The 23,988-nt window shown below is 40.4% G+C and overlaps 1 protein-coding gene across 2 annotated transcripts in view; it reads right to left on the bottom strand.

The window, feature by feature from the left end:
• Large1 (LARGE xylosyl- and glucuronyltransferase 1) overlaps window positions 1-23,988 on the bottom strand; it is a 445,329-nt gene that overhangs the window by 195,971 nt on the left and 225,370 nt on the right. For both annotated transcript variants that reach the window (XM_042693250.1, XM_042693249.1), the window contains 2 exons: window positions 22,777-22,859; window positions 9,495-9,618 (listed from right to left, as the gene is read on the bottom strand). In XM_042693250.1, the coding sequence (XP_042549184.1) occupies window positions 9,495-9,618; window positions 22,777-22,859 (207 nt within the window). The remainder of the gene's footprint in view (window positions 1-9,494; window positions 9,619-22,776; window positions 22,860-23,988) is intronic.

Here is a 23,988-nt window from a genome sequence, read left to right on the forward strand (position 1 = left end):
CAAATGCAGAGAAGAATGGCTGGTAAATAGTCACAATGTTCAATGTATATATGTGGAAATGGAACTTGGAACTTAAGAAGATGAATGAAGTTGGGAGAAAAGAGAGGAGGAGGAGGATGGGAAGGGTGCCATGGTACTCATAAACTGACATGTTGAACTGAAAAGCCTTTGTCCAACTACTGAAATGTAATAAAAACATTTAAAATGTAAAAAACAATGTAACTATATGTGTGTGTGTGTGTGTGTGTGTGTGTGTGTATGAACAGATGTGAGTATATTTCAAACATAAGTAGGCATGAAAGCAAAACCAACCACTACAAAAAACAATCAAACAAATATTAAAAACAAGTCCAGGAAACCAAGTATTGGGCTGATGCAAGCGGGTCTGAATTTCTGACACTGCTTTGGAGTACAGGGAGAGGAAAAGGCCCACTGGTTGGATTATAAAGGGCAGAGGAAAAATACTGCATAAAATTGGGCCCTGATACCATGTTCCAGTGCTCAGGACACAGGTAGGAAGAGTCCATAAACACACTAGTCTTTCTCTGGGGTACAACAATGGAGGAAGGTGTGGATTTTCCCTGGGAATCAGCACCTTCAAGTTGTGGCATACATGGTGTGTGTCTGAACGCAAGTTACCTCAAGTGGAGAATAAAATCCATATGATTAACTCCAATGCTGCCTCAGTTAACTGGCAGCTACAAGGGCAAAAAAGGTTTTCAGGGAAACACATGATACCTCAGCACTTTCAAAAACTCATCATGGAGTTTTGCAGAATACTCTGTTGAAATAAAGGTGAGAAGGTAAGAAGCCCAGGCTTAGGCCAGGATAGGTACTCACCAAGTACCAAATAAATACTATTGGATACTATTATTATGTTATTGCCATTTCCTATGCATATTATTGCATACCATTGTATTATTTTGCTTACTGACATTTTCTCTATTGCTTATTATTAGAGGTTGGCATTTTCTCATACATGATGTTAGCTTTCAAAATTTAAACTTTTAGTTGGTTTTTCTTTTTCCTTACTTTGTGGACTTCTGTCATTAACTCTATTTCCCTTCTGCTATCCTCGGGGACACCATTGTTCATAATTCAATTACCAAATGAGATGTGAGGTTCATTTATCATCATCTTTGTTCCTGAATAATGAAGGAATGGAAGGTGACTAAAACATCTTCTGTTACAGCTTTGGGCACAGTCCATAAACTTCAGCTTGAAATGTCCTTCTTTTGTATATGTTACAACATAAGACCATAATTTTAGGTTTTATTTCCTGTTGGATTAAATAAACATTTGGGAAATGTTTTACCTTCTCTTAATTTTCAAGTATTTTGAACTAAGTATTCAAAAGCTTTCTACTTGTCTGGCTATCTAGTTACCATGTTACCTAAAATAGAAGTTTTTCTTTATTTCTCTCCCCAAATTATAAACAGATGCTTATATTTTAGAATTTAATGAGGTTTTCTTGTGGGCCAGAAGGTAATCATTTCTGTAAGATTTTCACGAACACAAGAAAGATGTGTTACTTCTAAATGCAATCTAATCCTTCAAAGAGGGTTTGAAAACAACAATGACCATATAGTATTTTGAATGTTTTTTGACAAGGTTTGAACATTTGCACTTAGTATTACAACTGATTTACAATGATGACCTACAAATCATTCTATAGAGTGATTATGTTCAGTACATGCTGCCTGTTCCTGAAAATGAGACATTTTTTTCTTGTTGAATATTCATTTCTATGACTTTTTGGGTGACGAGAAATCAGTTATGATGGCATCTTCAAGATCTAAACATGGAGTTTCAGCCTAGCACATCATTGCTTCTATTACCTTTACAGAGGAGAGAACTTGGTGGTTACTCTTGGACCTCTATTTTATCTGGATATTATTATTAGACAGAAAAGCCTGAGGTAGGATTTTGGTTCAAAGACAATGTGTATCTCCATCCTTTGCCCTTGTATCAGAGTAAAGTTAGAAGTCATGTTCCTTATACTGTCCATGACCATCAACTATCCACGTCCATTGAGCCCCTTGGACACTGAGAGGTGCAAAGTACACAGCAGCTTTCCGCAATTCCATGTGAAAAGATTAAAGAGTGTAAAATTATGTCATTAGCAATTTTAAAGTATAAAAAGAACTAGTAATCAAAATAGATATTTTCATAAGCACAGACCATTGACCCTGGGAACAGAATAGAAGCCTAGAATTAAACCTACGCATCTGTTGTCAAGTGATTTTAGGAAACATATTAGAACTGCTTTGGAAAATGACAGTTTTCAAATAAGTGGTGCTGGGAAAATTTGATAATCCATATGCAAAAGATTGAAATTAGACTCTTATCTCTTACTTGGTACAAAATTAACTTAAAATACAGCAAAAGACCTAAAGCAATAAAACTACTAGAAGAAAACACTGAAGAGACTTTTTAGGATATTGGAATAGGCAAGGGATTTGCAAATAAGACTCCCAAAGCACAGGACCAAACATAGAGAAATGGATTATTTCACACTAACAAACTTCTGCACAGCAAAGTCAAAGACAGCAGTCATCAGGATGAAGTGATAGACCTAAAGAACAGGACCAAATGTAAATAATATTTATTATTTTTTTGTAATACATAAAGAACTCCAAACATTATAAAATAAAGAAAATTAAAAATGGGCAGTAGATATAAATAGGCATTTGTCAAAAAAAGATATACAATGGGCAAAGAGTATAGGAAAAGATGCTCTGTATCAGGAATCATCAGAAAAATGTTAAACCACACATTCAGGAGAAACACAGGAACCAATACAGCAAGTTAGAAAACAATGAGTGGCACTTTTTCTGGACTTATAACCATTCTACTTCTGTCAGACCTCTTTTATAGTATGAGACCATAAAGAAGGAATGATGAGTTCTCATAATCCCATCAAATATTCTGAAAGCAAAGGCACAATATCTACACCTTGATGAAAACCAGACACTAGTAGGGGAAATGGGAAGATTTAAGGGATTACAGTATCATTAAGTACAGATTCTCCTTGACTTAAAATGGAGCCAATCCCATTGTAAGTCGAAAACAAAATTCTTGACAAAATTCATTCAGTGTTTTTGGCACTTGTGGCTCATACCTGTAATCCTACTTACGTAGGAGGCTGAAACCTGAGGATCATGGTTTGAAGCCAGCTCTAGCAGGATTCAAGTCCATGAGATTCTTATCTCCAATTAATCACCAAATATCCAGAAATGGAGCTGTGGGCTCTATCACTTGAGTGATAGAGCACTAGCAATGCACACAAAAGCTCAAGGAGAGCACCCAGGCCCTGAAATCAAGTCCCAGGATCATCAGCAATGAATGAATGAATAAATAAAAAAGCACTTAATGCACATAGCCTCTGGAAACTCATAGCTAGGTAACATAGCCCACTGAAGACAATGGTTGCTGGCCCTTTTTAATGGAGTACCAACTAGGAGGTATAGGACTCAGCTGCTGCACAGCACCAAAGGGGGTTCTAATCACATACAGCCAGCAGGAAAAGATCACAATTGAGAATCTGATATGTGATTTCCACTGAATGCATATTACTTATTGTATCATTGTAAAGATGAAAAAAAATGTGAGTTCAACTATCTTTCCATGAGTGGAGATCAACTATGAATGGGAACAGCCTGTAAGTGAAAGGTATTCATGTGGAGAAAAGAGAAGAATTTGTAAAGTACCTACCATGCATTGTATAAGACACTATTTAAGTACACTGAATCATCCATCACTAATAAAGGTGAACTAGAGTCAGTGTGTCTGATAAGACTACTGAGCTTCTGCAGGTTTTAACATTTACCAAAATGATATACAGATTCTTTACTTTTCACCCCCCTGCAGGGCCTCTAAGATAGATCAGGTCCTCCTGAAATGTGCCTCTGTCTACAGGAACTGCTCCAGACCCATGGAGATAATCTAGTCACAGCACCTGAACTTCAGTGTTGCCAAGTATAGCATGGGATAACCCAAAACCAATTTTGGGAAACAACATATGTTATCAATTTTTGATATCTTGGGCAATTGATTATCTCCTCTAGGCTCACTTGGGGTCTGTCTCTCTTGTGTCTGTCTGTATGTCTCTCTAGTGATGAGTATTAGGTCTTACGGTGCTGAGATACTGACTTCATGTTCTCTTCATTTGCCCTTAGTTGAAAATATCCAGTGTTCAGGAAAGTACATTATTTCTAGGAAACAGAGAAAGCAGGCAGCAGTTTACTGCCCCTCCAGGGAGAGGAACAATAGATGTGTGGCTCCCAAAGGGCTGCAGGGGTCTGAGATTGCAGTTATCTAAAGAAAGTTCCCACATACTCTACAGAGACCTGCACAAAGGCAATTAAGGATGACTAGGAGTTGCAGAGTCAACCATCATAACCTACTTCATAATCTTTCTGATGCTGGTAATGAGCAGGCATCAGGTCTAAGAGAAAAGGAGATAAATTAGGGCTCTCTGCTAGACAGGTGAATCACAAAACAGCCATTGCCCCAGCAGCTTCACTTCATGAGCTCAGTATCATCTGCACCTTAGTAGTGGCATGGGGGTGACTTTCTGGGCCCCATGGGGTAAGATTAAAGGCTGGTAGACATGTAGAGCTTTGTCTAAAAGCTGGCAAGAATTGTTTTGCTGATTTAAAGCAAACTGTCTAAAGAGTGAGTGATGATGGTTTAGTTTAGAACATAGTCATTGGATGGGAACCCAGGGTCATCCCAACCCTCTGCAGCACCACTCCAATGGGTCACTTTTATCACCAGCAGGAAGCTCTACAGGATGTGACCATCTGATGTATTTTAACACCCAGCATACCACAGAATGGGTTGACTTTCATCACAGTGGGGCTTTAAATGGAGGCTTTTTGCTTAATACGTTCAAGAACAGCCAGAAAGGAACAATGCAGACAGCTTAGCAGACCCTTGTCTAACATAGAATTACAGTCAGCATCTTAAACTTACACAAGCCACAGAAAGGGAAATGTAACTTAGGAGACAGATATGGGATTATTCAGCAAGGCAGGATCTCGAGTTAAAAACAAAACCCAACTTCTCAATGCCTCAGTTCCCTTTTCTGAAAAATGGGGACAACATGATCTGCTCTATATAGTTGTTGGGAGAATTTTAGAAGATAAGCACATAAAACATAAGAAACAAAGTGCACGCTACCTAAATAACTCATGTGAGACACACTTCATGAGGCTCATGGTCACTGAAAAGATAAATCCGCAATTCAAGTGCACACAGACATGACAGGGGCCTTTTCATTCTCTAGTGGCTACAGCTCATGTCTCTGTCCTTTACTTCAGATCTAAACAGCATCTGGGTCTACTGAATTATGCAATCTTCTATCTCATATCATTTCATTTCAAAGGGGGAAAGTCAAATACCAGCCTTGGCATTTATTAGCTACCTGATCTTAAGTAAATATTCTTCAACTCTGTGCCCTAGTTTATGAATTATCTGTAAGATAGAAATAATCAAAGCTCTCTCTGTCCCATAGGTTGTGCTAAGAAGTGAGGGACAGCATCCTGCCATTTAAAAACCTCTAAACCCAAATAAGTTCTCCCCTTCTTCTTCCTCTAGGGACTCTTGGAGCAGCATGTCTTGAACAGACCTTAGAACACAGAGACACCCTCAGTGCTGGTAGCCTGTTGATATGCTAACTTAGAGGCTGAAAATAAATGGGCCAGGCAAACCTCAGGAAGACCAACCAACATTTCCCAGTCTGTGAAGAAAGGCGGGTGGAGCACGACACTATTTGCAAATCCACACTAATTGGTCATTACAGAGAGAAGTATATCAGTCCACTGTGAATTTCCCACAGTTCATTTTTAATCATGCACCAATCCCTCATAAATTTCCTATTCCCTATTACTTCATCTGCAGCAGTAACAGATATAATAAGGGCCCCACAGGAGCATTTCTGAGAAACGCCATTTTCAACAGCAGTACAAAGCAATTTCTTGGAGCCATATCAGGGGGAGCCATCCTACATGCCTGGTACCATCTGACATGCTTAGCTAATACAACTACAGAACACAGCCTGAGTCCATTTCCTCCTGTTCTTCCTTCTCTGATATCTCATGTAGGTTGATGTTTTAATGTTTTTCCTACTTCTCGGTATCCCAGTAAATGAAAAAGAAAAAGAAAAAGAAAAGACTTGCCTGTGTTTCATAGAAGGTTCAAGGCCAGTTTAACTACATAGTGAGATCTTGCTTCAAAAAGCAGCAAACAAGTTAATAATTAACAAATATAAACTCATCCTTCTCAGGACTGCCCTTAAGACTTGGGCTGGTGAATTCGGAGCTGTCTTATTTATGTTAGTACAGAGTCACAGGTAGGCCAATCCCTGGAGGCTTACTGAGACACAATCCACCAGCGTACAGGAAGACCAGGTGTGAATTCAATGTGTATCACCCACTTAAAAAACATCTGCATAACCAGATGACAGTCATTCAGCAAAGAAAATAGAAAATCAGATATGACTCTGACCCTTCTGGAACTTATAGTCTAGGGGATGGACTGACATTTGCTAGCTCATCAGATAATAGCATGAAAGATTATACTCAGTGATGAGTTTCCTGTGATCTTATCGGAATGCATTAACAATGGAACACTTATGAGATGTGGAAGGAGGCTGGCTCTCAGTTTTACTGAGTAGACATAGCTGCAGTCAGTAAAGAATTTGGAATTAGCTAACAATGGGAGAGAAAGAGTCTGAAGAACTGCAGAGAAGAAATCACATGTAAAATGATTGTCTCTGTCTTAAAAGGCAGTGGGAAACCTCTGGAGAGTTTACCCAGAGGTAAGGAGCAGCAAGAGAAGGCTTGCTTCCTGGAAAACTGATCACTACTAGACAACTGTAGATTTGGAGAGGAAATATAAGAAGAGTAGAAGTCAAGAGACTAGGCAACAAACAGGTTTCCATTAAGCTAGGAAAGATCATGAGAGCTTAGACTGGGAAAAGGCAGGGAAGATGAGGTCAAGTTAGGATGCTGTATGGTTACATGTAGGGTGAAGGAGATGCGTATATCACTGATGAGCTCTCAGTTCTAGAAGACAGCTATGTGAATGATAGAACCAGGAGGCAGGGCAGTGGCAAGTAGGGGGTAGGCAGGAGAGATAGACCACTGCTTTGGCTATACTGAGTTGGGAAATACATAAATTATTACTATGGAAAAGTTCTTCGTAACGTGTTCAAACTCACTGTCCTAATGAATTCTGACTACAGTCTCAGAGGATTCAGGAATAGAAATAGCCATGATCAATTAGTAGAGAAATATATATGTGTTAGGAATCCTCTGTAGTGTTTTCTATAGTAGAGGTTGGGTTAGAAAATAAGACCCTTTAGGATCATATCAGATTATATTTTTTAAATTGTGTGTGTATGTGTGTGTGTGTTTGTGTGTTGGGGATTGAGCTCAAGGCCTGAGTGTTCTCCCCAAGCTCTTCTTGCTCAAGGCAAGCACTCCAACCACTTGAGCCACCAGTGCCACTTCTGGCTTTTTCTTCTTATGTGGTGCTGAGGAATTGAATACAGGGCATGCAAAGCAAGCATTCTACCAATGAGCCACCATCCCAGCCCCTGATTACTGTATTTTTAAAGCCATGAACACCTCATTTACTTTAAATGAATAAAAATCCAAGTAATGGGCAACTGGTCTGCTTGAACCAGAGTAGGCATGGCAGCTGAAATCCAATCTTTGCCTCCTTTTTCTTTTCCATCCATGGTCAAAGCATGGCATCCATGGCATCTTACCTCTTTAGTTCTGAAAGCGCAGTAGATGGCATAGCAAGCCACAAAATTAAAAGTGTCTTAAGTAATATTTGACCTTCATCTTGGTTTCAAAGGAGAAGGAAATGTGCAGCCCACGGCCTTAAACTAAGATCCTTCTGCCTCAGCCTCTCAAGTGTTAGGATTATAGACCTGGGTCACTTAATCTAACTTACTCTGTGCTTTCTTGATAAGCAGAGGACACATGCTTGCATGGGACAGGCACAGAGAAAGGTAAACCATGAGCACAGAGAGCCAGCCAGCTGCTGCACCTCTCTCATGTTGCTTTTCCCCATGGTGTTGGCACTACGACCCTGCGAGAGAGAATAGCTTGCTTTCACCTTAATTAGTGCAGCAATTTGCTAAATTTTGTTTTTCCCTTTTTAAGAGTGTTAATCAATTTTAGCTCAGAATAGATTGGAATGGCAGGCAAATTACCATGACAATCCCCAAATGCTAAATTCTGAACATCCAGATCAACCTCAGAGCCTAAAGTATGTGAAAAATCACAAAACTCTGGCCTGCATCTCCAGGATCTATATAAAATGTTATGGCTCTGAAATGAAAAGATAATGGCTTTATGAGGTTTGGAGCAAGCTATTTTCCAGAATCAGCCTCATGCTTAGGTGTTTTGTTCTTTCCATGGTGATTGGAGACAGAGCACTGGCAACTTAATGCAACATTATATGTTCTCTAATAATAGCAATTTGTTAAATCCACAAGCAAAATAGAGCACCTGCTGAGCTCCAGAAATACAGAAAAGTATACCTCATGTCTTTCCCACGCCTTTCCTACCCCTCTCTTACAGGAAGTTCCACCAAAGGGAAATGAATAGAAAAAAAATTCTTCCTCCTTCCTAGAGAAGGCAGGGAAAGTTCCAAAAGGAGAAAATGTAGCTGAGTCCCACAGGATGGATAGGATTATGATAAGAACAGTAGGAATGACATGTTGGATAGAAGCAACAATATGATCAGACTCAAATGTAAGAGAGAGAGTCTCACACTTAAGTAAAAGAGATAATATACAGGAATGAGAAAGAGATGGGACAGGAAGTAATTATGTGTCAACATATATAGAACTTCTAAATCCAACTTTGATTTCAAGATAGTGTAATGGAAGGCTTTGAAGCCAGGGAATGAGATGACCAAGTGTTTTTCAACACCCTGGTACAACATTCTCCTTAATATTTAATCAGCATAGTCTGTTAAAGCATATTCACATATACTCTCTCATTTGTCTCTCTTAAATATCCCATGATTTGGAATCATAACCACCTTCTGGTAGTAACAAAGTAGGCTGGCAGAGATGTACTTGATTTACTTTGTGTTTTATGACCAGTAAATGACAATATAGTTTCAAAGCTAAGTCCATCAGACTCTGAGCTCATTTACTTCACTGGGCAACAGAATCCTGTTATGATTTGACCATGAAACCACTTCAGATACTTCCCAGGCCACTGGTCTCTATGAAAAGCCTTGGGGGCCAGAACTGTACAGACGAACATGGCTTCTGTATTCAAGAAGTGGTTATATTAATGGTTTCAGTAATAAAAATAGACAATCCCAGTTACATCTTAGGCATTTTCAGCTAAGTGGTAAGGTTTTGGATATTGCTATAGACTACTTAACTACACATAACACAAGGTCCCATCAGGAGCATACCAGAGTCTGATCTCCCATGTCCTACCCACTCCCATTCTTACCTTGAGCTCATCTGCATTGTAGAAGTCCACACGCACGGCAGGCACCATCCAGGTCTGGAAAAGGGTGGCCAGGATTTGCTCGGCAATGGAGTCAGCAATGAGGTGGAAGTGTAGAGGATTCCGCCTGTTGGAGGGACAGAGGAGGAGGTCCAGGAATTAAGGCCTTTGATTCCAGCTGCAAAAGCACACTCATTTCCAAGTTGCTGAATCAGGATTGTTTTCCAACGGCAATGGTGAAAATAAATTAGGCATGTGCTTCCTGGATGTTGGCGTTGAAAAGGAAAGAGGTCATCCCCCCACCCCCCCACCTCAGCATTTCAGAGGGGAAAAAATAAACCAAGCACCTCAGACAGTAAAGTCACTTGTTGTCAATACCCAATGTACTTGGTACTGAAGCAATGGCTTTGTAAAACTTAGAAATAGAGGTCTTGCAAACAGTTTGCCCAGCCTATATTACATTGGCATTTGTGCAGAAACACATCCACAGAGGGCCAGGTCTTCAGACTACTGGCTGTGGCAGTTAGCAAGATACTTCTACCCTAGAGCAAGAGTAAGTTGGGTTTCATGTTTGTTCTGCTCGAAAAGAAAGCCAGGTTTTCACACTGGAGTGATCTAGAGACCCATCACAGAGTCTCAACCTGTACTGTTTTAGTATTTCTACAACTTTTATCCAATCAACTGCTTACTGGGCTGTAGCCTAACAGTTTGACACAGGACAAAGCTTCTGGTGGCAATGGAGCCTAAACCCAGTTCGGGCATTTATTAGTGGCAATCTTGAACATGTTCTTTGTATCTCTACATTGCTGCGTCTTCCTGCTATAAAATACTGAAAGAAAATAGCTGCTCATAAGGCCACTGTGTGATAGTAAATACAATTTACGACATATCAAGAATAAACAGGACAATTATAAATAGGAGATATTATAGAAAATGTGCTAAGCACAGAGTAGTATAGTACTTCAATCAAGGAGCACTATCATAAATAATGATCCACTGCTAATAATAACCAGCAGATCCACAGTACTGTGAATGAGCATCTACTAGAAATAAAGCAGTTGGGAAATTCACAGAGGGAAATGAGCAGGCTCTGGCCTCAGGAACCTCACACTGTTCAGTATAACAGAGGATCCACAGGTAAACTTGCGCTTGAGGCAGAATGAGGAAAAAAAGAACACAAAGTTCTGTGGGAATGAAGAGAATAAGGGATTCATCCTGCTCGGGTCAGCAGGATGTGTGGGAGGAAAGAAGTAAGTGTGAGTCTGACACAAGGGGAGAGGGGACACTCTCCGTGGAGAGTCAGGGATGCCTATGGCTTAGGCCAGGCTGCATTAGATTGGAAATGAAGAGTAGGGAAGCCAAGAGCAGAGAAGGAAGGGTAAGAGTTTGTGCAGAAGGCAATGCAAGAAACATCTAATTAAACAGTCTGGGTCTCAGGTAGCTGTCGGGGCCAGCATGACCTGCTGTGTGGCAACTCCCCGGCCCTGTCCTAGGTATGTGTACACACATAGACATTTTCTTGGTCTCAGCCTTGGGCATGTCTATGTTTGGTTTGCTCCCACGGTCTCCTCAGCAAATAATTATTAAACACATATATCTGTTAGGCAATGAGCTGGATGCGGTGGACAGAAGTATTGAAACAATGCCCCTGTTCTTACAGAGCTTAGTCTTGTCTTCCCTTTGGCCTTCCCATTCAGGATTGGGTCAAATTTTACCTGCCCTCCTTTGCTGCTAGAGTTCTGGCCTGATGACCCCTGTCTGGCCCTGACTAATAATCAACTCTGCACTATGCATCCACTGTAACCATGGCAAGGCATGGCTTTCTGTTTATCTTCTACCGTTCACCTCACTGGGAGCTCAGTGAGCTCAAGGATCATGCCAGTTGTGTTCAAATGGACCCAGCTGTGCTTCATAGTCGTTTAATAATCAAACTGGGTATGTGGATAGGTAAGGGAACTAGCTGGGGACCTGGTGTTCAGAAGATAATCTGAATAGGCAGTCTGAAATGAGGATGTGACTGAGATAGAGGGCCATCATCTGAGTATGTGTCCCAAAGTACATGGAACAGGAGAGACTAAAAGGATTTGCTTAGGTCACGGGGCACCAACGCTCCGCATGGATCAACATCACTATCCTAGGAAAGGGTTCCTTCTTTATCAAATGACATCAGCACCCCTACCTCCCCAAGCCAGCCTTCTCTTGTCCTTTTGCTTTTTCCATGGGATGATGCAGCAAAAAGAGCTTTGCCAGATGCTGGCAACTTGATATTGGATTTTCCAACCTCTAAACCCACAAGCCAATACAATTCTACTTTTTAAAAATAAATTACTTAGATGGTGGTATTCTGTTTTAGTAGCATTAAACAAATAAGACACAATGTTCAAGGAAGAGGAACTGGAACAGCTAAACACAGAAGGATTTTTTAGCTATGAGGGGAAAAATGAAGACAAGGAGCAGCAGAGTGCGCCAGTGGGGTTCTTGAGTCTCAAGGATGACAACAGAAAATAAATCAAAGAAGTAATTGGCTGTGTGGAATCACTGCCCAGGATCCACTGACTGCAAGGATGCATAGACCCTCTTGCTCACTGCATGGGTTTGACATGGGACATTTCCTGGGGTGGGTGTACCATTGGCAGTAAGGAGAGGAACACTTCTAGAGTTGATGACACATTACAGCTGTGCACGGAAGAGCACAGGAGTACTAGTTCTCAAAGTTTTTGAGATATTTCCATGGACTGCAATGGCAATGAAATGAGAATTGTGGATGGGTAGAAATGAAGGCTGGGGGAAGACATTAGTAGGATATAAGGGAAGAGAAGGAGAGTCTTATTTAGATGGATCATACATAGTACAGCACTTACGGGACACCAACTGAATGCTAGGAATAGGGAGGCAAGATCTGAATGTGTGAATTTCCAGTCAATGGGAACTTCATTACCCAAGAGAAAAATGAACCAGACAAGGTTTGGAGGCTCAGCAGGCAGGAGCTCAACATTAAAATTCTGGACTCTCCAGCCTGGTTAGAGCAAAAGATGCACCAGAAAGGACCAGAGGTGCAGGCTTTGGAGGAAGATGTACGAACACCAGATGGAGCTTCCTCCCTTTCCTGTTCTTATGTCTCTCGCCAAGAGGGAGCATAAATCCATTTAAAAAATTACCGAGCATAGTACTAGGTGTCTGTACTGTCAAAGGAATTTTCACCTCATTAGCTTTCCTCATTAGAAGAATATGCAAATACTTAATGAGAGGATATGTTGAGCCTCCAGCCAGGGGACCACTAACACCCTGTCTCAGCCATGAATGGCTGGATATCCCACAACACTCCATGTTTCACTTGTCAGGGGAGATCCTCAGAGGGGTTTTACTCATGCTCCACATCTTGAGAACTGAGGATGTCCTTGTAACTGTGGCTCCTTAGATGGCTCCTCTCAGTAGCTGTCTTCTCTAAGGTGCTCCAAGCCACAACAAGACCCCTACAGACCTCACCATAGTACTTTTCTGTAAGCCAGAATGTGGTGTTTAAATTGTAATGCGAACTTCCAACGAGAGTGTCATTTCCCCAGCCCACAGGTTCCAAGGCCCCACTTAAAATGGTCTAAATATGCCAAGTATGCATTATTTGTGCCTTTGCTGTCTTTCCTCTAGAAAGTAAACTCTGGGGGGGGGGGCGGCAGAAAGGGGGGAGTCTGTCATTTTTAACTTGCTTTACCCTAACCCCCAGAATACTACCTGACATACTACCACATATTCTAAATGATGGCATCAATGAGTGACTCTATTTTAAAGCCTCAAATTACTTTATCTTTTCTCTGGCCCTCTTTCCACCATCCTGCCTTTGTCCAAGGTGTACCACTCAACCAGCTTTACCAACTAGAATCAGAGCATCACCTGAGCAACTTGCCTGTCATGTCTGTCATACCTAGTCACCTACAGGTCTCCTGAAATGGTTAGGAGCTGGGTCTCAGAACACACAACAAAGTACCCAGCTTCTTCTTGTCTTGATTCTGTCACACGATAATGGTGGACTCCAGTCCAACTTTTTCATCTCTTAAGTCTCAGCCTCCCAATTAATTGGGCTTGACAATAATAGCTCCTATCTTATAGTTATTGTCAGACTGATTAAATATCTGAGACACTTAGAACAGAGATGTGCTGATAGTAAAGACATGGCAAATGTTAGCTATCATTATCCAGCTCAACCTTTGGTGATATATATCTCTCCCTATCTTTCTTGTTCTTTCCAACCTATCATCCATCATGGAAGTCATATGCTCTCTATACTCTTATTACCTTCTGGCCACTGTGTAAGGCATGAGACCAAAGCTCCTATGTACACCTAACAGAACCTTCCATGATCTCACTCCATCTGCCTTTCCAAGCTCATGTCTTCACACACCTTATTCCAATACTGGACTTAGCCATTTCATCTTTTTCCTCAGTATGGCCAAACACCAGTCTTATTAATAAATCTAAGTGTCTCCTTTTTTTCTAGCCATGCTACCATAAGGCCTGGCAGAGGTGAAGCTCTAGGAATCAGCCAGGTTCTTCTGTAGACAGTGTTCATGAAGTTGCCTGGACCAGCTATTCAACCCCAGTCACTACTTTGGACCTCCTGCTCTCAAATCCCACAAAATGCCGCCAAGGAAGCCAGGATACTTATACAGATTAGATGACTGGTCAGTGACTCCCACTGCATTCTGGGCTAGAAATGTAACTTGTACTTCTGCAGTAATCTAGTGGCATTTCACTTATCTGTTCCCTGGTAGATGAAGGCTCTGCATTGGAACTTTATTTTGGTGTCATATCTAAAGACTTGTTTCCTCACAGTTCCTTATAGTTTATTGTTTTAATAAAAAAAAAAAAAGAATGAGAAGCAAAGAGATCCAAATGTACTTTGAAGCAACTAACTACAAAAAAATGATGGAACAACTTCTTTAACATTAGCTTAGATAATTGCCTCTTAGATTTAACATCATCTAAAGTGCAAACAATGAAAGAAGAAAATAGATAAACCTGACTAATTTCAAAGACTCCCTCTCTCTGCTCTCTGCCAAATCAAATACAGCAAGATCACCACCTTTCAAATGAAGGTCATCTGCAAACCAGGAAGAAGTGCCACCAGAACCTGACCACAATGGCACCCTGACTGACCTCAAGCTTCTGGACTGCAGGACAATATGAAATAAATTTGTGTTAAGTGACAGAAGAAATAAAAACAAGAGAAAAACCTTTTGTGCTTCATAGGACATTGATAAAGTGACAAGGGTAATTCCCAAACTGAGAGAAAAATATCTGCAGATCATATATCTGACGAGGGGTTTGTTGCTATGATAAAAATCTTTTACAACTCAAACAACAGAAAAAAAGACAAGCAAGCCAATTAAAAAATACAGCTCTGAATGGCCCTTTCTCAAGGAAGACATCGAAACGGTCAATAAGCACATGAAAAGATGTTCAATGTTCCTTAGGGAAATACAAGTCAAAACCACAATGAGATTCATGACTCCCACACTAGAGTGCTTAAAATAAACAAGATGGACAATAACAAATAGTGGGCAGAATGTGGAGATGTTGGAACCTACAATTGATACTTGGAGGCTTATAAAATGATGTAGCTGAGAAAAAGTCAGGTACTTCCTTGGGAAAAAAAATTGAGTACGTAGTTAACCACTGCTGAATTACTCAGCAATTCTCTTTATGTACAAAAAAGAAAAAAAAGTGTCAACACAATAGATTACAACATTCTTTTCAGAATTACTTATTACAGTCATGAATGGATAAACAGAACATAGGGTAATCACAGAAAGAAATATTATTAGTCAATAAACAGGAAGAACACAGGGAGACATGCTACATTATAGATGGACCATGAAATATTATACCAAGAAGACAGTCAAATATTTATGGTAAGAGTAAAGTGAAATGTGCAGACCAGGCAAATCCACAGAGACAGGAAGCAGAATAGTGGTTGGCAAGGGATGGGGGAGATAAAAATGGGAAGTGGCTGCTATCAGATGGGAGGCTTCATTTTAGTGTAATGAGAAGAGTCTAATATTAAATAATGATGATGGTAGCACTAGGATTATAAATCACTGAAATTTACACTTTTAAGAGTAAGTTTTAACTTTTATGAATAATAAATTCTAATTCACATTCAATTGTCTAAGCTGGAGAATGAGAGTCTTCCCTGGAGTTCGGTTGGTGAACTAGGCCTGTTCTGTTTGGACACAAGTGGTTTGCCAGGTAGGAGCACCTGTGACTGTCCAGACAGGCCTCTGACCAGGAGAGAAGTCCACCTCCTGCTAATATCAAGTTCATTTATGCCCAGAATTAAAAAGATACTCTGTAACTCAAGATAAAGAGCAATAGTATTTCATTCTCAATAGTGGTGAGTTCTAAGTCTTATTTCACATTTGACTCATGATTCAGGAAGGTAAGAAACAGTTTTAATGATAAAGCCCTGCACATTTCAAAATCAGCTAAAGGCTATGAGTCTCCATCTTATTCTCTTTGGTGCAAAGAGAGATGAGTGCCAGTTAGGCAGATGTTAAGAACGTATTTACAGCATAGGGAATTTGACCAACTGCAGTTAATAAAAGCCCATTCAGAAGGATTAATTTTCTTAATATATGATTCTAGGCTTTTGGTCTTAAATCTCCATAGCAGGTAAAATAGTTGTTTATGTCAATTCACTTGTAATAAAAATCTTTGAGGGACACATTTGCTTTAAGCCTAGCTAGAGCCTGCTTCTTGGATAGGTGGCTTGGGCCCACATTTGAATATGCGACAGCCCCACCTACCTTATCTGGGTGGGAGCCCCAGAGAGGCTGCTACAGACACAAAGCCTGTTCTACACACAGATCAACAAGGTGCACAGGGAAGAAAGAACAGAATGTATGTGTGTGCGCCAATTTCAGCCAGCAGACTTGGCTCCTAATGAGCAACGGTTCTGCTGCCTCTGTTTCCTTAACTGCTCCCATGTCCCGGTTAGAATGTAATACATCTGATGCTACAAAGAGGTAAAGATGATTAAACCACTGTTTTCTCCTGCCTCTTTCTTCTTTCTCAGGACTGTGTGGCAGCCCCTTCAAGGCAATCCAGGATATGCTTTTTTTTATGATAATACATGAAGCCAAAGGAGCTGAGATCATCTTTAATTATTTTATGTTTAACATGCGAATGCGATGGCAAATTCAGGAAAAGAAATGAACCTGTGATGGCACTATGAATTTGTGGCAGAGATTTAATGAAACTTATTTGGGAGAATTACTGAAGCAGGATGAGGAGTTTTGTGTTGAGTCCTTGGTTTGAAGGAGGCCAGACATTGTTGATAATATGGCAAGATTCAAGGACATGTCAGCAAAACTCTCCACAAGAGAACTTTCCAGAAAAAAATGTAAAGACCTCATGGTCCAGCAAAAGCAGCATAGACTTGACAGGTCCGCAGAGCGAAGGCTAAATCTCCTAGACAGACCCGCATTTGCTTACCTGTGACCTTGAATGACTGAACCTCTCTTAGTTTCCATATCCATTTGTGGGGACAATGAGTTCTATTCTATCAGATTGGAATAAAGTTTAAATGCAATCAGAAAAGCTCAATATCTGACTATAAAAATGAACAGTAGGGTGCCAGTAGCTCACAACTATAATCCTGGCTAAGATCTGAGGATCACCATTCAAAGACAACCCAGGCAAGAAAGCCCATGAGTCTCTGATTTCTAACTAATCACACACAAAAAAAAGCAATCTGGGGGAAGAAGAGGATAATGGAAAATTCAGCAATAATAACCATCTCTTACTGCTGACCAACATGGTCACTAAAACAATCAGAATAATGAAAGTGGGGCACAGGTAGTTCATTACTATAATCCTGAATAGTCAGGAAGCTTGAGATCTGAGGATTAAGGTTTGAGGCCAGCCTCAGCAGACAAATCAGAGAGACTCTTAACTCTGATTAATTAGTAATAGAAATAGAGGTGTGGCTCAAGTGATAGAATACTCGCCTTAAGCAAAAAAAACAAGCAAGAGTACAAGGCCTGAGTTCAAGCTTTAGAACTAGAGCACACACACACACAGGAATAATGATGCTGAAATGGTAACTTCCTGCTGGTGAAGAGCTTGGACTCTGAAGTTACAGCTATGGCTGGGTTCTAACCTGATTCTGTCCATTGTCTCTGTGTGACCAGACCATGGCTTCTTATGTGGTCGTAAATTATATTATCTGAGAATAGTGCCCATCCATCTCAAGGAGGCCCAGGAAGAATCTATATATTAATAGGTGGCCAACATGTAAAGACATAGAACAGAATCAGTTGCATAGTGAAGACTACCTTAGAATTTGCTAATTATGTAAGGTACAAATATGTCTTTCCATATTAAAAACAGGGTTATGTGAAAACTGGAAGAATATGCCAACAGTTCAAGAAGCCCAGTGATTGTGGGTTCACCAGCTCACACAAGGCAGAAGTGGAACCTGAAGTTAAGCTGACTTCCTTAAGTCTTAGTCATACCTAATGGTCCTGTCCTATAGCTTACACACTACTTCTGTCATATGGTTAAGCCAGAATCAGCAAGAAGATAATTAGTGTATTTACTGGCTGCAAACATGCTTTCATTCCCCAGGTGCAATGCTAGCAGTAGGATTTAAAAGAAAAATATCTATACAATAAGAAACTGCTGCCAACAGGAATGTACTTGGGAACAGCTAGTTGATCATCCTGGCAAACAGCTATTAAATTTTTACCGTCTTTTGGCATAGGAGGTAAAGACTTAAGTTGATAGGTAAATAAGTATTTCTTTTCTCTGATCAGCAAGTGCTGAATATCTTTGAAGGGAGCCATATTTCTCAGTTAGTTGCAATTGGGAATGGGGTTTACAAGCATTTCACAAGTCTGCACCCCACCCCACCAGGAGCCTTTCAGCAGAGAGACACAGACATGTACTGTGCTATTTTGTAATAACTCATAAATACCCCTTAACTATATTTCATATCTTCATCACATACCTTTTCTTCACTCTAGAGGTCACAAAATGACAGGAACCAAAATATATGACAGAAAAAAACTTACTTTTATTCCTTACACCTAAATACAACTTTCAAAGGCTCCCTGCTTTATGTATAGTTTTATGTATGCTGATATTCCATCCTTAGCATTGGCACACCATACATGTATAAATACATATTCTGAAATACATTGCATGCTTCCTGTTCTGAATTTTCACTTATTTTATATCATAAGCATCTCTCCATGTTATGAGATAGTTTCAAAGCAAAATAATCACGTTTTTCTTGTAAAAGTATGTTCCATTGTTCTTGATGTTTTCAAGAGTTATCTAGTGTTATGTCTATAAACAGTATTTTATAGAAGTATTTCACATTTCTATACTTAGGCTGATCTGTTTAAAACAAGAGTCCTTAAGACAGGTCACACAAGGTCAAGGGACTTGGCATGTACTTTAAAATTCCCTCTAAAAGGCTATAAGCATTTCCAATGCCAGCAGCACTGCATACAACTAGGCACATGTAACTCTCTACTTTTAAAAACTCAATTGCTCATTGCTACCAAACATTCCACAGACGTAAGACTGATTTGAGGTAACAAAACAAACCTGAAGCGAACATTTGCAGAAAATCTTGTTCTGAAAAATAAATCTAATTACTGTAATTAACAGTGAAAGCCAAAAGGAGCATCCTGCACTACTATTATTATTACTAACATTAGGAAAGTACTCCATTTGTGAACAAATTTTATAATCACATCTTAGTTAATCTCAGTAACGTGCTTGGGAGACAGTGAAGTTATTTATAGCTGGACTTCTGAGTGGAAAGTCTTTCAAATGTCCTTTTGTCTTAAGAGCTCAACTGAGTTGTCACCAGCATATCAATTTACAGAATCACACTTCTTCATACAACATCAAGGACAAGGTCATTTGGTCAAGGACATGGTCACTTGGTCCAAGAAGATCAAGTAGTCATTAGAATGAAATACAGACTTTTCATAACTACCTTAATAATTAGCTGCCTTATCAAATTCCTGTGCTTGCACAAAAATGTGACCTGACAAAGCAGCTGATGATAAAACTGCTGCTTTTAAATCTAACATCTCTGTCTCCACTGTGTCTGTGGGAGCTGTAGGAGTAGAAGTTTACCTTCAACAGAATTCTTAACAATTTTAACAACTACTAGATTATAGGATTTGTAGCTAAAGCAACAGGAATAATAAAATGTACTCTCAATAATACCAGTAGTTTTCATATCCTTAACATTTATAAGTATAAATTCATAAAATTTATAATTATAAATTTATAAAAGCTATAATCATGCAAATACCCTTCTCTAAAAGAGTAGTCCCCCACATACCTGGCAGGAAATTGGAAATCTTCAATGAAGAACAAAAATAAATATATACAGGCTAAAACCACCCATCTAATTCAGTGCTCAGCCTACAGTTTTTGTATCTGAGCAGATGAAGATTGCAGAACTGCAGGAAGCCGCCAAACAGCACAGCCGCTATCACTGTGGAGAAAGGACATCTTGCCTGAAATCAGCAGATAGAGGATCAAACTTCACTTGGCCAATCTTTACTGGACATCCCTTAGCCGTCTTCTGATATACAACTGAAACCACAGTTCCAACTTGAACTACAGAGCTACAAGAAGTGACAGCCTTGCTGTTAATTGATGGAGTTTATATGTGTTGGTTGTATACTTCCTTCCAGCCTCCCACAATAGGAGGTCAGCAGACTGGATGCTTGGCTAAGCAGTTAGCTAAACATGGCTGTCTGTATAAGGGGTTCAGACAAAGAGCCGTACCTGGACTTCAATAATAAACATTGTTAAAAACAAAATACGTTTTGAAGCAAATGGATTTACAGCAAAAACTCAATGGTATAAGAACTAAAGAGTTCAGTGAATGCCAGGTGCCAGTGGCTCACGCCTATAATCCTAGCTACTCAGGAGGCTGAGATCTGAGGATCACAGTTCAAAGCCAGCCTGGGCAGGAAAGTCCAATAAACTGGAAGTGGCGCTGTGGCTCAAGTGGTAGAGCACTTGCCTTGAGCTGAAGAGCACAGGGACAGCACCCAAGACCAGAGTTCAAGCCCCATGACCAACACCCCCCCTCCCCTGCCAAAAAAAAAAAGAAAAGAAAAAAGTTCAATGATCTGCTAATGCCTCGCTACAGTGGCATGGATATGAAACTGAAAAAAGTCTGGGCTGGGAATCTTTATTATCTGATTGGAAAAATTACCTTTAGATTCTTTAGTAATATACTTACTAAACAAGTGAAAATATATTAGAATATAGTATACGGTTGATAGTTTTTCTCTGATGTCTGGGGTACAGAAAAAGAAGCCACTGCTTCTGTCCCCCAAGGGGCTGTGTTTTGCTCAGGTGATATGTCATGGGGAACTATGTAGGGATTAATGCAATAAAGGTCAGAAAGATGCAGAGGGCAAGGAGGGCAAGGAGAAGAGAAGTACAGATTGAGAGTTTCAAGTGGGCTTCTTGCTTGTTGAATATGATGGCTTTGCAAAGTCTTTAAGGGTGAGAGGCAGGGTCTACCAGATTGAGAGGAAGAAGCAGGCAGAAGAGGAAGTAGGGTATATGATGGAGAAAATGGGAACTATAGACAGGCCAGGGTGATGGGGCATGAAGACAAGAGAAACCAGTATGCAGACCACCAGAACCCAATATTTAATGTGCATGCAGAGGATCACCCAGAGACCTGTCCAAAGTATCATTCTGAACTCAAAGAGGATGGATCTGAAGGGCAGAAATAAGGGGGGCAGAAAAGTGAACGAACTGGGGTGTGTGCAGGATGGAGAGGAAGGGGTGGCACTGAAAGACATCTAAGACCAAGAACCACTAGGTGTTGACAACAGATAGACTGCCTGGGGGATTCAGCAACAAAGCAATAAAAATAAATGTATCCTAGTTTCTTGCAGAAGTAGTGGATATTAAATGTCCACCACTGTTCCCAACTCTGTTTACAACACTGATGGCTGATATCAAATTTTATACATTAGCCTGGTCTCTGCTCAGGTGAACAGGAATGTGGGATACTTTTGAACTCTGACTTGGTCATCTAATGTACCTTTCCAACTACTGGCTACAGTTGTGGATGAACTTCACCCAAACCCAGATAAGAAAGTAGAGCAGAGACAAGGATACTGGCTGGAATCAATCCTGGACATGACCCTGAGTATATCTAGATATCAAAATAGGGGAAGAAGAAAATCTGATCAGATATAAAAGATAGGAATTTGACATCAAGAAGAGATGACACCTGAGAGGCATGACAGTCCTTTTCCTGGTCCTGAGGGAAAGAATCACGAGATCAATGGATAGCATCTAAGAAGAGGGCACATTTCTGTTTAATATAAAGCAGGAGTGGCCATACTAAAACAGAGAAAGAAGCCTGCATTCATTTTAAGGCACTACTACAGCGAAATACCACAGACTGGGTGGCAGAGACCCTGAGATTTATTTTCTTACTGTTGGAAATTTGAGATCTTTTAAGGTACCCGCCTTGTTTTGCAGGGTACCCACGGCATGTTCACATGGTCTTCCCTCTGTACCTGACTCTCCTAATCTCTGTTGTTCGTTTTTGTTTTGTAAGACATTAATCACAGCAGACTATGGTTCACCCCATGGCTCTATTTTAATTTAGTCACTTCTTTAACACCCTATTGCCAAATATAATTGCATTTTGAATGCCAAAGGTTAGGACTTCAAAACATGAATTCTGGGTTGGACACAATGCAGCTCACAGCACCACCTCCTCCAGGGGGCTGTGTAAAAAGAGAGGCAATAGAGGCCAACAGAGAAGTTGAAACATTTAATTTGGACTTGCCATGAAGCCTACCAACCTGAGGTCTGAGAGCTACAAATCTCAATGTGGCAAGACAGTATCAGACCATTGCTACTAAACACTGTCATCCAAATGTGTCATCCCCAGAACGCTAGACCAAAATTATATTTTCATGTATGGAAGCTTGAGTGGCAAGTGAGTATTTTTTATTCTTAAAAATGTTGTTATTGCTATCTTCAAATAGATGTAAAAAGGGCCGTCAGTTTAACGTGCCCATTTATGTGTACAATGGATCTTGATCAGAGTCAACTATTCGGTTCTCTCCTCAGTCTCCTCAAGTTTCCTTGTTCCATTTTCACAGATAAACATTAAATATCATGATTATCCCGTCTCCTTCCCCTTCCTGAGAAAGGATGTGCAAGTGCCCAGGTATATGCACTGCTCTCGCAGAGAGTGAGTGAAGGCAGCTCTTACCTGTGAAAGAGGACAGACTTGACCAAGGTGACAACATCCCGGCTGGCATTGTATCCGGCACAGACGATAGCAACATGGATTGTCTGTGGGGAAAGGAACACAGAATGAACATGAAAAGAGATGCAAGCTTTCTAGGGGCTTCAAGGACACACACATACAAACATACAGAAAGAAAGAGAGAAAGAGAGAAAGAGAGAAAGAAAGAGAAAGAAAGAAAGAGAAAGAAAGAAAGAAAGAAAGAAAGAAAGAAAGAAAGAAAGAAAGAAAGAAAGAAAGAAAGAAAGAAAGAAAGAGAAAGGAAGGAAGGAAGGAAGGAAGAAAGAAAGAAAGAAAGAAAGAAAGACAGACTGACCTTTATTTCCTATAGACATCATTAGAAAACAAAGGGCACTGTGTGAGCTGTGGAGAATAACTCCAGACAGTTTTATTAAAGCCTTTTTAATCGGTTTATGGAGCTATCATCATTTGGAAGCCATTAAGGCTTTTTTCAATTACATTTTGGGGACAAGAGAAATGGTGATTGGTTTAAATGGGCAAACAGTGAGTCCCCTGCTACCAAGCAAGGAGAAAGTGACAACTAGTAAAATAAGGCAAGGAGGGAATAGACCCTTGGAAGGATGAACCACCATCAGAGATCTCTTGACAAAGAAGTCTTGGCCCACCAAATTTGTAAAATGCTCTCATGAGAGGTCTCAGGTTCCAGGGTTATGGTCAATGTGATAGTAGGGCCAAGGGGATCAACGAAACCCTCTGTGTCCCATCTGGAATATCACCCAAAGAACCGAAGACTAAACTGAGGGAAACTTATAAATATTCTCAGCTAAGCTGCCTGGGGCAAGTGCCCTGGACATGAACCCTGACCCCATCCTTTCATCCTGGGTGATCCTGGCAAATGTACTGGGTCAAGTGATACACTGCAATGCCACAAGTGGAAGCTGGATTTTTCAGTACTAGTTGTATCACATTCCAACTGTACCAAGAAAAGTCCTCTGGGACCTTCTGGAAGCCTTCAAGCTTCCTGAGTGGGGTGCCATGATTGAATTACAGGTGACAAAGACACTCATTTCCTGACTAGGCCAGGTTTGCAGGTTCAGATTGGCTCCTCCATGATGTAAGCAACTCTTCTAGAGACCTCAGGCACCATGCAAGTTGTACATGTGGTGTACATTGACAGAGACTGGGAAGCAGTAGGATAAGCTCAATGGAACACCA

The sequence above is a fragment of the Dipodomys spectabilis genome, unplaced genomic scaffold (assembly GCF_019054845.1).
Source record: "Dipodomys spectabilis isolate Male_0828 unplaced genomic scaffold, ASM1905484v1 ptg000163l, whole genome shotgun sequence".
Classification (NCBI taxonomy): domain Eukaryota; kingdom Metazoa; phylum Chordata; class Mammalia; order Rodentia; family Heteromyidae; genus Dipodomys; species Dipodomys spectabilis.